Genomic DNA, 18926 nt, shown 5'->3' with positions numbered 1-18926 from the left:
TTGTGTTTTTTCTGTAAATTAATGGCCTACTTGATCATACTACAACTATAGTGTCACACAAAAGCATAAAAATCTTTTTTTATTTGAATCCTGAAGTAAAGTAAGTAAAGTTTTAGACATGTGTGAGGTTTCAACCCAACAGAGACAAAATAATGTAATATTATAGATTAGATTAGATAGAAGTAACTTATTGTCTAACCCCATCATATATTTTCGGATTCATTTCTGACACATTGTCAACATTCTCAAACTAAGTAGTTCATAATTAAATGAGTAAATTCATAACTAATATCCATATCTACGGTGTAGAAGACAAGGATTTTTTTAATTAGTTGTTCATATATTCATTAATGACCCCTGGAGGTCCCTGGACCGCATCTTGAAAAGAACACTGCCTTAGACTACTACTGCAGGCAGGGTCCTGCAAGAAATTGCCTTGAAAAGAGTTACACACACGTCTTTTGAGCTCAGAACATAGTTAATACAATAACAGAAAAAGGTTTATGATGACATAAAGATGTATGATGAAACTGAAATTATATTGAAATATTTCATCATGATAATGTGAATATTATTAGTGACCTGTCATGTGTTAGAACGGGGTCGCTGTTACCCGCGACGGTAACGGGGGGTACCCGTTGCGGTGACGGGGGTCGCCGTTACCCACGGCAGTATAGAGCACCGAAGTCTGACGTAATTTACACATCCTACCTGGGTCGCGGTTTCCCCCCCGTTCTGAATTCCCATAGACGTGTTTAATATCGCGTCAAATAAGAACTGTGTTCCAAAAATAAACAAATGACCCCGGCCATGGTAACTAAGGTAGGATTGCGTCAATTTTCTTTCGTGAAATCTAGTCATGGATAAACTTAGCCAGGGTGAACTGGCTAAACTAATCTGGCAAGATAATTCAGCTTTCATGAAACTGATTCATCGCAAATCCTGGCTAAATGAAGCCAGGATAGGTGTTAAATCCAGTCTTAACCCCTAATTCTGCTTTCGCGAAATAGGCCCCCGGTAGGGCTTTAGAAACAACATTTGCCGTCTTTAGCAACCACTCCAACTTATGGCCATCATCTTCCAAGAATAATTCCAAAGAATTTAGTTTGCATTACATCAAATAAAGGTACCATCAAATCATCATAAAGCGTACAATAAAACATTTAATAAATTCATTTTCTACATCTTTCAGATCACATAATATGTTCTGCTGGCACAGCTTATAACTTTTTTATTATTCATTTAGTAATGTTACCGTACTACCAGTAAACCTGATTGTGAGACAGAGCAGGGAAGGGACAGCTTTGAGTAAATGATCAACCTAGAATGGAATTAAAGTTAGTTAGTTACAGTACCAAGCCTCCACCCTGATGACTCATTCATCGCATGGCCCCCACCAATCACTGCAGCTCAGCTCAATGTTGTCATGGCTTTTCTTATGTACAGCTGTCCACCATGCTGTCCACAGAGCTCTAACATGAACTGATTTAGTCATTTCTGGGTGTCACGCATCAGGGTTTATTTAGTACTAGCCAGTAGCCACCCTCCCAGTCAACAGTTACACACGTGGAATACACCCCTGTGTTCATGGTGGGGATGGGCATCAAACCAGCAACCTTTGAGTGAGAGGGGGGTTGGGGGGAGAAAGAAAGAAAGAAAGACAAAGTGGGAGAAAGGAAGGAGTGAGGGAGGGAGGGAAGACAGAAAGAAAAAAAGTAAGAAAGAGGGAGGGAGGGAGGCAGGAGGGAATAAAGAAAGAAAGAAAGTGGGAGGAAGGGAGGAAGAAAGGAAGGAAGGAAGGAAAGTGTTCATCACTGGCTGATCCAGATGCACCACATACAGATGATCACCATGGCGTAGCAGGTGATGATCAGCAGGTAAATGCGGAACAGCAGGAAGTCCAGGACGTATCCCACGTGACACCACTGGTCCTGCATCTCGCTCTCCTTCTGCAGGGAGGTCAGGTGGGCACGCAGCTCACTCAGGTCCTGGCAGATCTGCTGCAGTTCGGGAGAAGCGGGCGCCGTTGTCACAGCGACCGGGCCTGGCACAAACGTGGAGCGAGGGAGGAAGTCACAACTATGATATTTGATGATGTTGCTGTCGGGCAGAAACCTCTTATCTCCATATTCTAACTTTTTGTGTTTTTGGGCGGTGAAACCGCCCCTATAAGTGAGATTTGGAAAAATGTACAAATATCTTGGGCAGTGAAACCGCCCCTAAAAGTGAGGTTTGGAAATTTGTACAATTATCCTGCGCTGTGATTGGCCAATCACAATCTATTCAGGACTGTGATTGGCCAGTGTCACATGACACATGTGCATAGCCCTATATAAGCAACCATAACTTGAAAAAAAACATAAATTGGTTTTTTTCAAGTTATGGTTTTGTCCATCATAAAGAGTGTTTCAATAAATGTATTTATCTTTTGTACATGATTGGTTGACTCCATTCAGTATTGTGGTTAGCTAGGAAGACACCGCCCACTTCACACAGGGTGTGATTTTTTCTTAAGTTAACGCCCTACTTGATCATACTACAGTCACACAGAAGCATCAAAATTAGCAGATCTGCAACCTCGAAACGCTGCACGAAGCCACTCGTTTTGAGCTCGTAGATCTGCTACTTTTGATATGTTTTAATTTGAATCCTGGACATAATGAGGTTTCCACCCAACAGATGAACTATGAACTATATATCTTTATGAACTATAAAGATATATATGAGTATTAAGGCATTTGGGCGTTACTGGCTTGGACAGAGGCGATAGAGAGAGGTTGGGACATGAATGATACAGAAGACATTAGTATGAAGCTGATTATTTTGTAGTCTTTGGGTTTTCTATATCTTTTAGTGCTGGCTGATCAAGATCCTTTAATGAAATACTTGTAGTGTTGCCCAGTGTGATTTTACTATGAGCCAGTTAACCAGTGAAGCACTGGTGCACTGATCACAACATCAGTCCCATTACCATGATTTGTTTGTTTGAGGAGTAATACTAAAAACTAGTATTAGTAGCAGCCAGGTAATAGTAATGGTATTAGTATTACCATTGGTAGCAGTTGAAACAGGTGGATGCTGAGCAGATGTTGTCTGAGCATCTGGTTGGATGATCCAGGGGCTTGGGCTGCTGTCCGGGGGCAGATCAGGTTTGTCCTCCCGGCTCTGGCCAGGCAGCGGGAGCTCCTTCGGCCAGCGGTAGCAAATGAGGTTGGCGATGTGTTTGAGGACCACCACGCGGACCCAGCGCGGGACGTCCCTGTACTTCATGGAGTTGTGATGAAGGACGTTGGTGATGATGACCGTCTCCAGCAGGCTGATCACCATGAGGGCCAGACACACCGAGAAGTAGATACCTGAGAGAGGAACATATATACAGTTATGTTATAGAACAGTATAGTTCTCAAACTGTTTCATGCCAAGGACCCCCAAATTGATATATATTCAGCCGCGGACCCTCATCTGAAAATGTTTTGTGCGAGGGAACCCCCAGAAGAGAAGATTTGTGTTAAAAGAATTCAAAATTATGCAACATTTTCCAAACATTTTAGATATTTTTCAAAAATAGCACATGTGCCTCGCAGCACGGCTCGAAGTGACTCTCTGTGAGGTTGTAGATCTGCTGTTTTTGAATAGCCAACGTATTAAGTGGATAAGGTGGTGAAAATTACTGTGATGTTATATTAACTACTTTTGCTGGGGACCCCCCCCCCCCCCACACACACACACACACACACACACACTTTGAGAACCAATGTTATAGAAGTTGTTTTAGTCCAGTAATTTGATCGGTCACTTTCTGCCCTTCTTCATTGTACCATTTTTAATTACTTTTTGGGGAGGGAGTTGGGTGGGAGGGACTGTTTGTCTTGTGTGTTTCTTTTTCCAGAAAACCCATAAGGGTTTATTTTTATATTATTCTGTATAAGCTCTGACAATCCTTCAATAAAAATTATGTTAAAATAAAGAAGCGCTGTTACCATGATGACACACTGAGCAGTTCTACTGTACTGATCCAACAGCATTGCTCAAGGACTAATTCTACCTGACTACTTTCACATTTTGGCTGTCACTGGTATAACAATTTATGGGCTTGTCTAACCAGAATCAGGTACTGTAGGTCATGCAGTAAGAAAGGCTCACCATTGCATGGCAAATACATTACATATGTGTCTCATCCACGGGAATGTTATGGATCTGAGAAAGTGTGTACTTGACTTTATTGTAACAACATAGCCTTATCTCACGAGACGGATGTGCCTAGTTGTATTAATTAGTTATTGACAGCAGCTGTTAGTTATTGCACCCTCTGACCCTGACCCAAACGTGGAGTACATTTACTCAAGTACTGTACAGTTCTTGAGAACAATTATGAGGTATACCAATACAATTTGAAAACTTTAGTTAAATAACGGGAGGACCACATCAGAAACGTGAACCTCTACGGGTACCTATCACGGGTCAGAGAGAGAAGGATGAGGCTGGCAGGGAACTGCGTCAGGCACCCGGAACTGGTGGCAAGTACACTGACACTGTGGGAGCCAACCCAACACTGTAGACCTCAAGAAAGACCCTGATTTTAGACAGGAGGGTGTGGAGGGCAGCGATTCAGGAGTGCCGAGCTGGCGTTGGCTAGACCGCACTCTTGCAATCAATAAACTTTGTAGATTTAGTTTATTATTACAAAACTTATATTAGCCTTATTTTAAAGCCATATTTTATACTTTGTCTATTCGAAAATAGCCAAACAACGTGTCACATCGCGACGCGTTGTGAGCTTATAGATTGGATATGTTCAAAAGATTTTGACACATTTTGAAAACCTTTGAAAGAACTCCTGTGGAATGGGACATTTCTGCATAATGAACACTTTAACGTTTGGTAATTTCTGTATTATTTTGATGCAAATATAATTTTCGCTGTGGTTTGCCAGCTGCACTGTGGTAGAAAGAAAGGCCCTTCAGGGCATACCCTCTTCCATCTCTGGAGGACCTACAAGAGAGACTACACCTGTTTGAACTGCTGAAAATACTGACTGAAAAATAGTTTTTGTTTTTTTACCCTGGAGCTGTTATTGCACTCACACACTTGAGAACACTTGACTTTGTGCAGTATGTTAATGGCACAGTGCATCACTTCGTGCCACATCTGCTTTCTTTTACATAAATCTTCTCTTCTTGGGATCCCTGGCACAAAACCTTTTCAGCTGGGGGGGTCCGCGGCCAAATACATATCAATTTGGGGGTCCTTGACATGAAAAGGTTTGAGAACCACTGCACTAAAGAGTTTCAGATTTCTGATCATCTGATTTCTTTCCAGCACTGCTCTGACCTATGATGGGCGTGCCGTTGGCTGTGCTGGGCAGCAGGTCGTTCATGATGAGCAGGAAGACGGTGTAGCCCAGGATGAGGGTCATCTTGAAGGAGGCGCGGTCCACGCTGTGAGGAGGCAGGTAGAAGGACAGGATGTCAATGAGCATCAGGAAGGAGCTGGGGATGAGGAGGTTGACCACGTACAGCACCGGACGTCGCTTGATCACCACCTAGTGGACAGGACAGGGAGAAACATATGTGTTGTTTAGAGTCTATATAATAAAGGAACATCCGCACTCTCTTCAGTTATATTCTTGATTTATTCTTTAAGGGTGAACAGCCGCAGCAGACAGGTCTATCTAGAGAAACGGACGCGTTTCGGCACGTCGGCCTTCCTCAGCGTTTCAAACTCAGTTTGATTAACTGGGTGCAAGAATCTGCACACAGTTAATCCCAAGAGACTACTCCTCAAGATCCCCTTGAGTAGAGCACGCCTTCTCCTGACGGTACTATCCGGGTAGGAGAGTTGCCTTCATTGTTTAGAGTCTAGAAGACAGTAACCTTCTCAGGATGATATTGTTACGGGGCCAGGCTGCCAGCATGGCTCCGTTTTGATATTGGCATTATTCTGTTTCTTCTTCTTCTTCTTCACCTGCAGTTTTTGCCAGTTCTGGCTGAATCGTGCATACGCTTTTTACGAAACTTGGCCATATGATGGTCATGAAAAACTATCAAGAAATAAATCTCACAATCTTTCGTCAAAAGGTGGCGCTATAGCACTCAATTTAAAATGCCAACTTTGAACAGGTACAACTCATGCCCTGTTTGACCTACAGCAATAAAACTTTGATACACTCATGATGAACAACTTTCACACTCTGACTTTTGACCTCTGACCTTTAGATCTCCCACCATTTTGAATTATATGAAAAACAGTTAAAAAATCTCCTCCTGGGATTTTTTTGTAATCTGCACGAAACGTTTTACACATGAAATTTGGACCTATGCCGACAAAACGTTGGGGGCGGAAGTGAAAAAATGAAGCTTTAATGAGCCAATGAATATTGCAGTTTTATGACAATTATTCATCTGCCCCTAACACATACAAGCAGACTCACATTTCTTTGAAAATGCGCAGTAATGTAGAGGGTCATTCCAATTATCACTGAAACCAATCTTACTCCAATTGGTCAAACGGGGGCGCTATAGCAATTTTTTGAAAATGCAAACTTTAAAACATTCCTCGTTTGGCCGACAGCCATTGAACCTGCTTACACATGTGCCTTGACTCATGAGGAACACATCTATCACGTTGAACAGTAAGCTCCGCCCTTAGATTGTCCGCAATTTTGAGCAGTTTGAAAAACACTTACATTTTTCAGCTATTTGCGTGAAACTGTATGATGATCTGTATGATCTGTATCTCCTTTTTCACAGTTTCTTGTCTGTTGGTCCAATGGCTTCTCACTTAAGCGTGTGCCTTACAACCTCAAGGTCGCCAGTTTAAGCCTCACTTGATGCAGACTTCATTTAAGTTGCATTGCACACAACATGATTGTGTCAATTAATGCATGTGCAATTGTTAAAGATAACCTGAAATGCTTATTTGAGAGTATGTTTTTTCAATGTATGACATACTTCATTCTGAAAATAGCCGATCTACAACCTCAAAACTTTTCAGATAGCAACTTGTTCCTGAGGAGACGTACAATTTCTCCATTGGTAAATGGTTTGTGAACGAGTGATCTTAGCGTTAGTGAAACAGGGGCTTGGTTCATGACAGAAGGCAAGAGTTTATGATCTTCAACAGACAACACAGACATGCAAAAGTGTCACTTTTCAGCTACAGTCACCTTTTTGAACCCAAATAGGGCAATTGTGTGACACATGACCCGAAAGAAAACAACATGTTGTCACCTTTTTCACCTCGGGGCTGTTTGCATGCCTGCGATCAGCCTGGACAAAGCTATAGCACTATAGGTAGTGTTGCAGCCTGTCAGTCCGAAGGGTGAGAGTTCGATTCCTGTTAATGGCAATAGATTGAGATGTCCAATCAATCCATTTTGTTTCCATCTCTCTCTCTCTTCAATCTATTCCGTTTCCATGTCTCTCTCTCTTCAATCTATTCCGTTTCCATGTCTCTCTCTCTCTTCGATCTATTCCGTTTCCATGGCTCTCTCTCTCTCTCTCTCTCTCTCTCTTCAATCTATTCCGTTTCCTTGTCTGTCTCTCTCTCTCTATCTCTCTCTCTCTCTCTCTCTCTCTCTCTCTCTCTCTCTCTCTCTCTCTCTCTCTCTCTCTCTCTCTCTCTCTCTCTCTCTCTCTCTCTCTCTTTCATTCACTGGCCCCGTATTATCGCTTATCTTCTCTGTCAGGTGGAAACCTCATATGTCCAAAATCTGTTACTTTTCAGGATTCAAATTGAAAAACATCAAAAGTAGCAGATCTACAAGCTCAAAACGTGTCGCTTAGCGCCATGTTTCGAGCTTGTGGATCTGCTACTTTTGATGCTTTTGTGTGACGTTGTATTATGATCAAGTAGGGCATTAATTTCCAAAAAGAACACACTAAGTTAGAATATGGAGATAAGAGGTTTCTGCCCGACAGCAACGATATATTAATGCACATTCACATATTTTATATGTGCCTTATTTTTACTTTGTATTGCCTTTTACTTAAGTTATTTTATATGTATTCATTTGTCAGCTTGTAGTTCGGCTATTTTCACAATATTTATCTGCGGAACGAGTCAAACTAAATGTAATTTCTCAACTCCTACACGTCCAAGTGCTTGTCAGGGTGGGGGGTCCCCAGTTCAAATACGATTATTTTGGGGGGTTGCGGCCTGAAGAGATTGAGGATTATTGCATTAGGTGACAGGGGCAGTTTGTGAAAACTCTGGAATTTACCTAGGACTTTTACATAAACATTTTATTGTTGAGTTCAGGTTCAATCGTCACATTTCCTAATCCTTCTGTGTTTTCCTCACCCAGAAGGTGATGATGTCCCACTCACCCAGAAGGTGATGATGTCCCACTCGTCGATGCCGAACTTCAGGATGGAGGACTTTCCCGTGATCGCTAGCAGCTCCCACTCTCCGCTGGCTTGAAGGTAACGTTTAGAGTTACCCGACATCTCCTCAAATGTCAGGGCTGGACTCACCCTCACGTCCCTGACTGAAACAAGACAAACAAGAGACAGGCAGACAGACAGACAGACAGACAGACACGGACAGACATGGGGATTCAGGAGACACACACAGAAATACACAAAAAAAGCGAGAGGAAGAGAAACCAACGGACTATAAAAGAGAGACAAAAAGACCTCCTTCAAAACCGCCATAAAATAATTTGCAATTGGCAATTGGACCTAGACAAGTCTTCTAGCTTGCCAAAAGAAATGACCCCCCACTGTTTTTCTGTAAATATACTTTTATTGCTAGTATTGATGATACTGATGACACACACACACACACACACACACACACACACACACACACACACACACACACACACACACACACACACACACACACACACACACACACACACACACACACACACACACACACACACACACACACACACACACACACACACACACACACACACGGCTATTTGAAAATAGCTGAGCTTTTATGCTATTTTCAAAACTATCTTGAAATATTTTGGAAAAATATGGAATGTTTTTTAAACATTTTAAGTAGGCTACTATCTTGTATGGGGGTCCCTGGCACACAAAACATTTTCAAATGGGGGGAGACAATACATATTAATTTTGGGGTCCGCAGACATGAAAATGTTTGAGAACCACTGGTTTAAACAACTTAGGAAGCAACTACAAATAAGCAACTACACTTTAGAAACAAGCCTAAAAACTAAAATGCAACCACCAATATTAACAAGCGTCTTTACAGGAAAACAAAGTCACTTATAATAATAAGCAGAATTGGCAACACTGTGTATTATGAGTGTTCGGGTATCTTTTTTCATATCCTTTATCTACTAAAGAGCCTTATAAAGCAGTGGTTCTCAACCTGTGGGTCGGAACTCGGGACCTCTGAATTTGGGGGGTCCCCAGATGATTTGCTTAATGTGCAAAAAACTTTGCTCACTCAACAGTAAACAAACCAACATACAGTATAGGCTATAGATATAGGTATACAGGTTATCTGCAAATTTCTAAAGTGACAATTTAAAGACTTTTAAGACCCTTTTAATACCTCTAGAATGAAAAAGAAAATGAAATAAGACCATTATAGCGTCAAAAGTAACCAACAAACTAAAAAATGAACTATACTATAAATAGTATAGTTAATATAGTGTAGTCAGATTGTAAAATCTTACCTAAGAAAGAGTCAAGAATTGTGAAAATAGCCGATCTACAAGCAACGAGGTGTTGTGAGCTTGCTATTTTGCCATCTGCTATTTTCAAAATGTTTATCTGTGGAACCGACTCAAACTAAATGTAATGCCTCAACTCAATTCCAATTCAACTACAATTCCAAGTGCTTGTCAGGGTGGGGGGTCCCCAGTTAAAATATGATTATTTTGGGGGGGATCGCGGCCTGAACATTTTGAGAACCTCTGTTATAAAGAACCCTGGTGTGCGTTTACTGGTGTGCATGTAGGAGCCGAAGGTGAAGGTGCAGTTCTGCACGTCGAAGGGGAAGCTGAAGATCTCCAGGTTGCAGGCAGAGACCAGTCGCAACATCCTGTCCCAGCGGATGTGTCCCGTGTGGTTCAGGTACACGTAGGGACAGGCCTGGGACACGTCATCGTCCACACTGAGACAGTAAGGGAAGAAGGCAATTCACTATTGACATTTTAGCAATGGTGGAAAGTACATGTACTCAAGTACTGTACTTAAAGGAGTAGTTCACCCAAAAAATGACTTAATTTCTATCAATTACACACCCCATGAAGTCTGGATTCATGGAGATGTTTTTGTCGCATTTCTAAGCCAATAATTTGATCACCGAGTCATCGGTCAATAGGAGACTCACTGGATACTCCACTGGTCATCAAATTATTGGCTTAGGAATGTGACAAAAACTAAAAAATCTCCATGAATTCAAGGCTTCATGGGGTGTGTAATTGATAGAAAATAAGTAATCAGTCTAAACAATTAATATCAAAATAATAGTCTGTACATTGAAACTATAGGTAAACAATGAACCTAACTTCTGTCTTCTATCTACATTTTTACATTGTGGTCAAGAAAAAACAAGCCTAAGTAAAAAATGTGAGAACAAATGACCTGCATGTAAGTCTGCATGGTCGTCATAACTAGGAGAGAGAGACACGTGAGATGAGGAGTGTGGATCAAATTCAGAAAGAAAAAACAAAAACAAAGAGAAAGAAAGACAGAAAGAAAGAAAGGCAGCCTAGAGGTGTGCATAGGTGCACCACAAAATTTCAACATGAATTTACATCATTATCTTATGTCATTTGGAAATGTAATGCAGAGAAGTGAAATGGCCCAATGCAAGCTTTCAATTGCAATCAGCATCATTCTTCTACGATGAATAGTTCAGACATCATGTACAGTATGACAATTTGTTTGATTAATAACTATAATTAATTAATAACTTGATTGATGTACTTTATTTAGTAAGACATGAGAACAACAGTACATGGAAGTACAAATTCACAATACAAGGTCTACTAAACTGGAAGACTCATTAACCCTCCAAGACCCGCAGTTGTAATATTACAACATTTGTATTTTATCAAAAACATGGTATAAATCATTTGTTTTCCTGTTATTCTTTCACCTAAACATCATCATTGGATCCTATTGTTTAGTCTTGCAATGTCATTGGCCGGGATATTTGCATATAAATACCCCCCACAGAGGCAGGAAAAGTCACAACTTGAAAATCCTTGAAGGAAGAACAATCTCTTTTTCACTGGACAGGATTTCTCACAGAAAAGTAAGTAAAATGTCTGCAATAATTTTTTTGGTGATCATTAGAATGTCTAGAACATGTACATATGATATTATTGGGAAAGATATCCCCCAAATGTAAATTAGAGCATGCTTTATACTTGTTGTTTTTTTACAACTCTGGGTCATAGTGGTAGCAAATAGCAATGCCACCTGTTCACCTGGCTAAGTGGAGTCTTATAGTTTTCACAATACATTTATACAATTATGTGTATTTTCCCCACATTGCATTACTATATATATATATATACCACAAATAACCACAAACATTACCAAAATGTTTTGCTAAAACATTATAGGCAATGAAATGTTATAACTTATAAGCTAAAGCAGTATATTTGTCTTCGAGTACAATTGGTTAAAACATACAAATTGGTATGTGTGTGTGTGTGTGTGTGTGTGTGTGTGTGTGTGTGTGTGTGTGTGTGTGTGTGTGTGTGTGTGTGTGTATATATATATATATATATATATATATATATATATATATATATATATATATATATATATATATATACCAATTTGTATATTGTAACCAATTGTACTCGAAGACAAATATACTGCATCATTAGCTTATAACATGTCATTGCTTATAATGTTTTAGCAAAACATTTTGGTAATGTTTGTGGTTAGCAATCAGTGTATGGTAATTGTTCATATGGGAGTCGCCCAGTTAAGAATCTCTCATCATTGTTCATGTGATGGGTGTTGGGATTGCCCACTTACAGTCATCCCCAATCCCTTTGTTAGGCTAAGCATCATCATTCATCACTGATGGTGCTAAGTACCATCATCACTGATGCCACTTGTGAGGATAAGCAAAGTACAATAGGTTGGCCAGACAGTATTGTGTGACTTGTGAAATATGTACCTGCAGTGAGATGTGCTAGTACTAATGTACTAATGGTATTTCTTTATTTTCATTTCAGAATGCCACAAGCAAGGAGAGAGCCTCGCTTCACTGCAAGGGATGTGTTGGATATTGTAATGAATGGAGAGAGTGATGTGGACATCGACTTTACTGAAACTGATGAAGAGTCGGATGAAGAGGCCTGTGGAGAGGAGTCCAAAGAAAACCATCCACCCAGTGAACCCAGTGAACCCACTGACCCACTGCCCCCCCCCCAACCGGCCAAACACGCCAAACCCAGTGAAAGATATCAGTGGCAGAAGAAGACCTTCATCAGCCCTAATACAGACTTTTCTGGTCCACCTTTGACGGGTAGCAGGAAATTCTGCTACCCGTTAGACCCACTGTTGTAATATTACAACATTTCAATAAAACCTTACGAAAACTATTTTTTTTAAAAAACATTATATTTTCCTCTCCAAAGTACTCCTAAAACACCATCTGAAAGGTTGACAATTTTTTTTTGTAAGTAGAAATATATCCGGGTCTTGCAGGGTTAAGCACTGAGCTTGTTTAAGATGAGATCCCCATGCACACATAACTGACTAACTTGATTTTGACCATAATGTCAGATATTTAGTTAGAGATCTAACTAACATACTTGTTCATGGCCTTGTATTGTGAGTTGATGATACAGTGTACTGAGTCATTGCGGACCATAAACGCATTATTTTTTTACTTACTGTGTTTAATGCTGACATCCACCAAACACAGTATCCAATCTTGCACTCTCATAGCCACTCTGCTGAAAACCTCAGCATCACATTTGCAGAACTCAATAAGGCTGTGACGTTGCATATTCAGATCAAGTTCCAGTTTTCTCAAACAATGACTGTGAAATGTCTTTTTTTGTAATAACTTTTAAATAAGGTCACTGACTTACATCTATAGGATCATTTTGTCCGATCCCTTTAGCTCTACTGAGTGATTTTCATGATTGATTGTTTCTCATTAGATGACCTCACAGCCATTGTTTCTAAAAATGCATCATCTCTCCAGTACACTTCATCCCAACCTCTATTAAAAAAGAAAGAAATAAACGTTTAACTCCCTAAGTCCAACCGTACTGTACATTGTAAATAGCTCCCTTAGCTCTGGTTGTATCCGTGATTATTTTAAACATGCTATACTTTTACAGAAACCTAACCTTGAACCTTACATTTTAGACAAGGTGGTCTGTAATTTTTCAATCACAATTATTATTCAAAAATAACAATCTTTTTACTGGAACAAGTTCCAGTCTGGCTTTCGTCCAAAGCACAGTACCGAAACCACACTTCTCAGGGTTTCAAATTACCTCCTGTTGCATGCAGACTCTGGCGAGTGTTTTGTTTTGCCGCTCCTGGACACAATAGACCACTCGATATTCTAGTAGGAACTCCTTAAGCAAAGGGTGGGTATTAGCTGGGACTTTCCTAGACTGGTTTGTTTCCTACTTGTCAAATAGCAGTGTTTCTGTGGGCTATTAATGACCACTTGACCACATCTTCTAATCAGAATCAGAATCAGAATCAGAATCAGTTTTATTGTCACATCACAGGTTTACAAGGTAAAAAAGTGGGTGAAATTCTTTTTTGTACATCGTTCCCATCGCAACGTTAGTTTCCATAGAAAGAAGAGGGGGGGGGGGGAGAAGAAGAGGGTGGGGGGCAAGTGGGAAGGAGATCAAAACAAGAGAGCAACAGAAGGCCAGACAAGTTATCTACATATTTACAAATTACCTGAGATAATAAAAAACAAAAAAAAACGAAACTAAGGTGCCTGAGCATAGCAGCAATGTATTGTATACTGTGCATGTTATACTTATACTGTGCATGATAGACAATGGACGTTAAGGTGCTTAGAGGAAAAGGAGCACAATAAAAAAAAACACAAAAAAAAGTCAGTGCGTTATACAAGGGATTAAGGTGCAAAAGGTCAGTGCGTGTCCACCTAGAGTGGACTGACCCTAGTATAATCCGCAGGTAGCTCCATGAGGGAGTGCAACAAAAAGTCATTTGTACCTGGTGTAGTCCACAGGTGTGTCCGAGGGGGGGCTAAAGTCCAAGTCATTGTCCCTGGTATAATCCACAGGTGTGTTCAGGAAGAGCCAGAAAAGTCTGCGCCGCCTGTTGTCAGGCTGCTGAACAAGGCCTATGCCTCATTCAGGCTTATGCCCCATTCAGCATTCTGACAGCAGCCGGATTGAAACTACACCAGAACCTGGTGGTGGAACTCTTGATACTGCGGTAGAGCCCCTTGCCCGGTCGCGGTCGTTGTAGGGGGTTGAACAGTCTGTGACTTGGGTGGTGCTTGTCCTTGATGATGCGCTTGGCTTTGACCACGCACCGTTTTTTGTACAGTTCCTGGAGCGCTGGGAGCTCGAGTCCCATTATCCGCTCTGCCGATCGCACTACTCGTTGTAGGCTGATCTTTTCTCGGGCAGTGCAGTTCCCGTACCAGGCCGTGACACAGCCTGTTAGGATGCCTTCAACAGAACTGTTGTAGTACAGCCTGAGGATGCGATGTCCTACTCCGAGCTTCTTCAGGCGGCGGAGCCAGTACAGTCGCTGCTGAGCCTTTTTCCTCACGTGTGTGGAGTGCGTCTCCCATTTGAGGTCCTCCTCGATGTGTACTCCGAGGAACTTGAACTCGCTGACACTTTCCACTGCAGCACCGTCGATGAGGATGGGCGCATGGTCTCTCCGCGGCCTCCTGAAGTCCACGATCAGTTCTTTGGTCTTGTCGACGTTAAGAGAGAGGTTGTTCTCCCGGCACCAGCGTGCCAGTGATTTGATCTCCTCTCTGTAGTCAGACTCGTCGTTGTTGACGATTCGGCCTATCACTGTCATGTCGTCCGCGTACTTTATGATGGTGTTGGAGACATGTGTGGCTATGCAGTCATACGTGTACAGGGAGTAGAGGAGAGGGCACGCATCACTGGGGTGCTCCGGTGTTGAGGGTCAGGGGGTCGGATGTGATGCTGCCCATTCTCACCACCTGATGTCGGTTGGACAAGAAGTCCTGTATCCAGTCGCACATGCTTGGGTGTAGCCCTAGGTCTCTGAGCTTTTTGTCAAGTATTGCTGGGACAATGGTGTTGAATGCTGAGCTGTAGTCCACGAACAGCATACGTACATATTTGTCCTTCAGCAGCTTGTTGTCCATGTGCGAGAGGACGGTGTGGAGAGCCATGGCAATAGCGTCGTCGGTGGATCTGTTTTTGCGGTATGCATACTGCCACGGATCCAGCGAGGCAGGTAGCGTGGAGCTGATGTATTCCCTCACCAGTTTCTCGAAACACTTGCTGACGATCGGGGTGAGAGCAACAGGTCTCCAGTCGTTCAGGCATGTCACTTTGGCCTTTTTGGGAATGGGCACAATGGTTGACATTTTGAACCCTGCAGGGACCACAGCCAGGGAGAGGGAGAGGTTAAAGATGTCAGCGAAGACACCCGCCAGCTGGTCTGCACATGTCTTAAGGGCCCGGCCTGGAATCCCATCAGGTCCGGCTGCCTTGTGGATGTTGACCCGTGTGAAGGCTGTACGCACTTCTCTCTCCTAGATGGTTAGAGGGTTCTCCTCTGCTGGTGCTGCTGATGGCCCCGCTTGGCTGCCGCGGTTGGAGCTGATCTCAAACCGGCCGTAGAAAGTGTTCAGTTTGTTGGGGAGGGAGGCAGGCGGGTTCACCTCGCTTCTGGTTCTTGTTTTGCAGTCTGTCAAGGTGTGTACCGCCTGCCATGTGCTCCTGATGTCGCCATTGCTGAGTTTGTCTTGCATCTTTTTTGTGTAGGCCTTTTTCGCCTTCCTGATGGCGCTGTTTAGGGCCGCGCGCGTCGTGTTGCGCGTTTCCACGTCGCCAGATTTGAAACCAGCATCGCGTTCATGCAGATGTGCACGTACTCCGCTGTCCATCCATGGTTTCTGATTGGGATAGATCCGAACTAATCGGCTCAATGACCTCCATTGACCCGATTCCTTTAAAAAAGCTGCTAAAAACTCGCCTGTTTCACAAATACTTTAGCTAGTACTGTTTTGAGTTGGTTGATTGAAACAGAAGCATCATGTTTAAATCAGGACACTTACAACTCGTAGATGATGATGTCAGGAGACCACAGCTGCTTTACAGGGAGGGAAATCCTGGTCACACCATCACACGCGTCAGGGTCCCAGACCAGGAACTCATGGTGCCAGTACTGAATCAGAATCAGAATCAACTTTATTGTCACAGGTTTACAGGTGTAAAACAGTGGGTGAAATTTGTTTTTGTGCAAGCTCCATCGTTTTTGTTATTTCAATAAGAGAAAGGGAAGAAGAAGAAGAAGTGGGGCAAGGGGTAAGAAGGGGAGAGAGATCAATAAAAACAATTATCTACATATTTACACACCGTTTATCTATCCGGTGCGGTAAGTACCTGATGTAAGACATAAGGTGCGGTAGTACCTTATGTCTTACCTCAGGTACTTACTGGGCAGGAACCATGTGCTATCTGAGATACAGCCTAAAGTCACATATTTTACATAATGAAATAGTCAGGTGAAATATACTTTTTGGGAGTGTAGACCCATATATTTCACCTTTATGGAATAGAACAGAATATAATTCACTGTGGCAGCAACAACAAACGAACAAACAAACAAAAACCACAAGATTTAATAAACACAATAAACATAAACTTACAAAAAGGGCAAGGTAGCTTTTTTATAGAAGAAAGTGCAAAACATACATTTCTTGTCATGCCACTTACCAGTCTGAGCCACAGGAAGGTCGTAAGAATCTGAGTTTTCTCATTCTGATTTAAAGCACAGACAGACAACATGTAAAACGGACGCTACAGGTTTCCCACCCGAGTATGATGAAATGGCCTCCATTTAAAAATACTCACACTATACAGTAACACTTAACCCTGAACAGCACTTAATGCTAATAACACTGTGTGGCAGAATACTATGTGAAAACAACAGATATGTGTAAAAACAATAAATATGAAATGACTCTTACTGAGAGGGCAGTGGCTGCAATTTCACCTTTGCTGCAGAAATGTTTGTGTTTTGTGTTAATCTCTTTTTGCTCGCACTTTCTATATAGTCTCTGGAGACAGCCTGTTTACTCACCACCCCCAGTACAGCGTACAGAGTGAAAGAGATGTTGGTGATGGTGGGGTTACTGAGGTTCACTGCTGGTCTGAAGTGCTTCAGGTCAAACACCGCCTGCATGGATTCATAGGTGGGGCCGCTGTGACCCTCCTTACAGGTCAGCTCACTGTGACATAGACAGGCTGAGAGAGAGAGAGAGAGAGAGAGAGAGAGAGAGAGAGAGAGAGAGAGAGAGAGAGAGAGAGAGAGAGACAGACAGACAGACAGACAGACAGACAGACAGACAGACAGACAGACAGACAGACAGACAGACAGACAGACAGACAGACAGACAGACAGACAGACAGACAGACAGACAGACAATTAATGAGAGAGAGATGGACAGAAGACTTTTGTGTTCATTATATTTTTTCCACTTGCCGAGTTGTTCTTACAAATCAACGGCATCAATGATCTCAAGAAATTTGAAACCAAATTTAATTATGAATCTCAACCCAAACCTAACATAGCACCGCAGTGCTGCCACCGTTACACATTATTTAATAATGCAAAACAAATTATCAACTTAAGTGACTTTTTTTTTTTTAAATATCATGAGAATGAAACAAAATCACAAATCACATGGGAGCATAATTTAAAAAGGGAAATGAAACTGAATTGACCACAGCTATGCTGACAGGTAAAATATTGTTTGTGTGTCAAACTAAACTACTGACAGACTGTGACAGTATATAGGTTAAAACCAAAACCTATGCTTAAAGGTAGGATAAGTGATATTTTTTGGTAATTACATATTTTTTTGTTAAAAAGGTTAAAGTACTATATTCTGATAGTAATCATTGCTACAGAGCGTTTGTTCGGTCACAGGGGTCTCTCCAGCTCTTTAGTAAACAGAATATAGTACATTTTCAGGTAGGTGACACAATTTAAGCCAATCAGGAGAGAGCACTGAACATGCATTTTCTGTTTAATAAAGAGCTGGAGAGACATGGGAGACTCCTTTTACTGAACAAACACTCTATAGCAATGAGTACTATCAGAATATAGAGCTATTTAAGACTTATTTTAACCAAAGTAAATCACTTACCCTACCTTTAAAGGTAGAACCAAGGTATACACCAAGCTTTTAAATCAATTAATTAAACATACTCTACACAAACTTAATGGAATTCAACGTATTACCTGTTAATAAAAGTAGAGTTGCGATCAGTGTGAAGTTCCATGATGGAATCATGTTGGTTGGTCGCATGGTCGCATTGGAAAATGAACAGAAGATTCAAAAGAAGCTGTGCCGACTGCTGTATTGCTGTAGCATTAAGTAGTAGTAATTGCATTCATTCATTCAAACACGCCCACACACATACACACACACACACACACACACACACACACGGGCGCACACAGGCGCACGGGCGCACGCACGCACGGGCGCACACACACACACACACACACACGCACGGGCGCACACACACACCGCAAACACACACACCGCACATATAGCAAAGTTGTTGTTCAACACCTACGGTAACCACTCATCCATTGTATTTTCGAACCCTTCTTACCCATGAGAGTTACAATCTGTCCTCTTCTCATTAGTCTATGTGGTGGTTTATGTTGGTATTGGTTGGCTTTACACAATCTTTTAAAACAATGAACTGAAAATATCCCAGGAAATATCATACA

At 41.8% G+C, this 18926-nt stretch overlaps 1 protein-coding gene across 1 annotated transcript; it reads right to left on the bottom strand.

The window, feature by feature from the left end:
- Nucleotides 1–1811: 1811 nt before the first annotated feature.
- Nucleotides 1812–18466, bottom strand: LOC308086982 (5-hydroxytryptamine receptor 3A; the record flags this gene model as incomplete). Its single annotated transcript, XM_080430622.1, has 9 exons — nucleotides 1812–2044; nucleotides 3051–3356; nucleotides 5332–5542; nucleotides 8328–8488; nucleotides 9929–10098; nucleotides 16234–16343; nucleotides 16895–16939; nucleotides 17262–17409; nucleotides 18426–18466. The coding sequence occupies 9 exons, from the start codon at nucleotides 18464–18466 to the stop codon at nucleotides 1812–1814; spliced, it is 1425 nt and encodes a 474-aa protein (XP_080286748.1).
- Nucleotides 18467–18926: the final 460 nt, after the last annotated feature.

This window comes from Gymnoscopelus braueri, assembly GCF_963280865.1.
Source record: "Gymnoscopelus braueri genome assembly, chromosome: 6".
NCBI classification, from domain to species: Eukaryota; Metazoa; Chordata; class Actinopteri; order Myctophiformes; family Myctophidae; genus Gymnoscopelus; species Gymnoscopelus braueri.
This window is presented reverse-complemented; position numbering and strand designations above follow the sequence as displayed.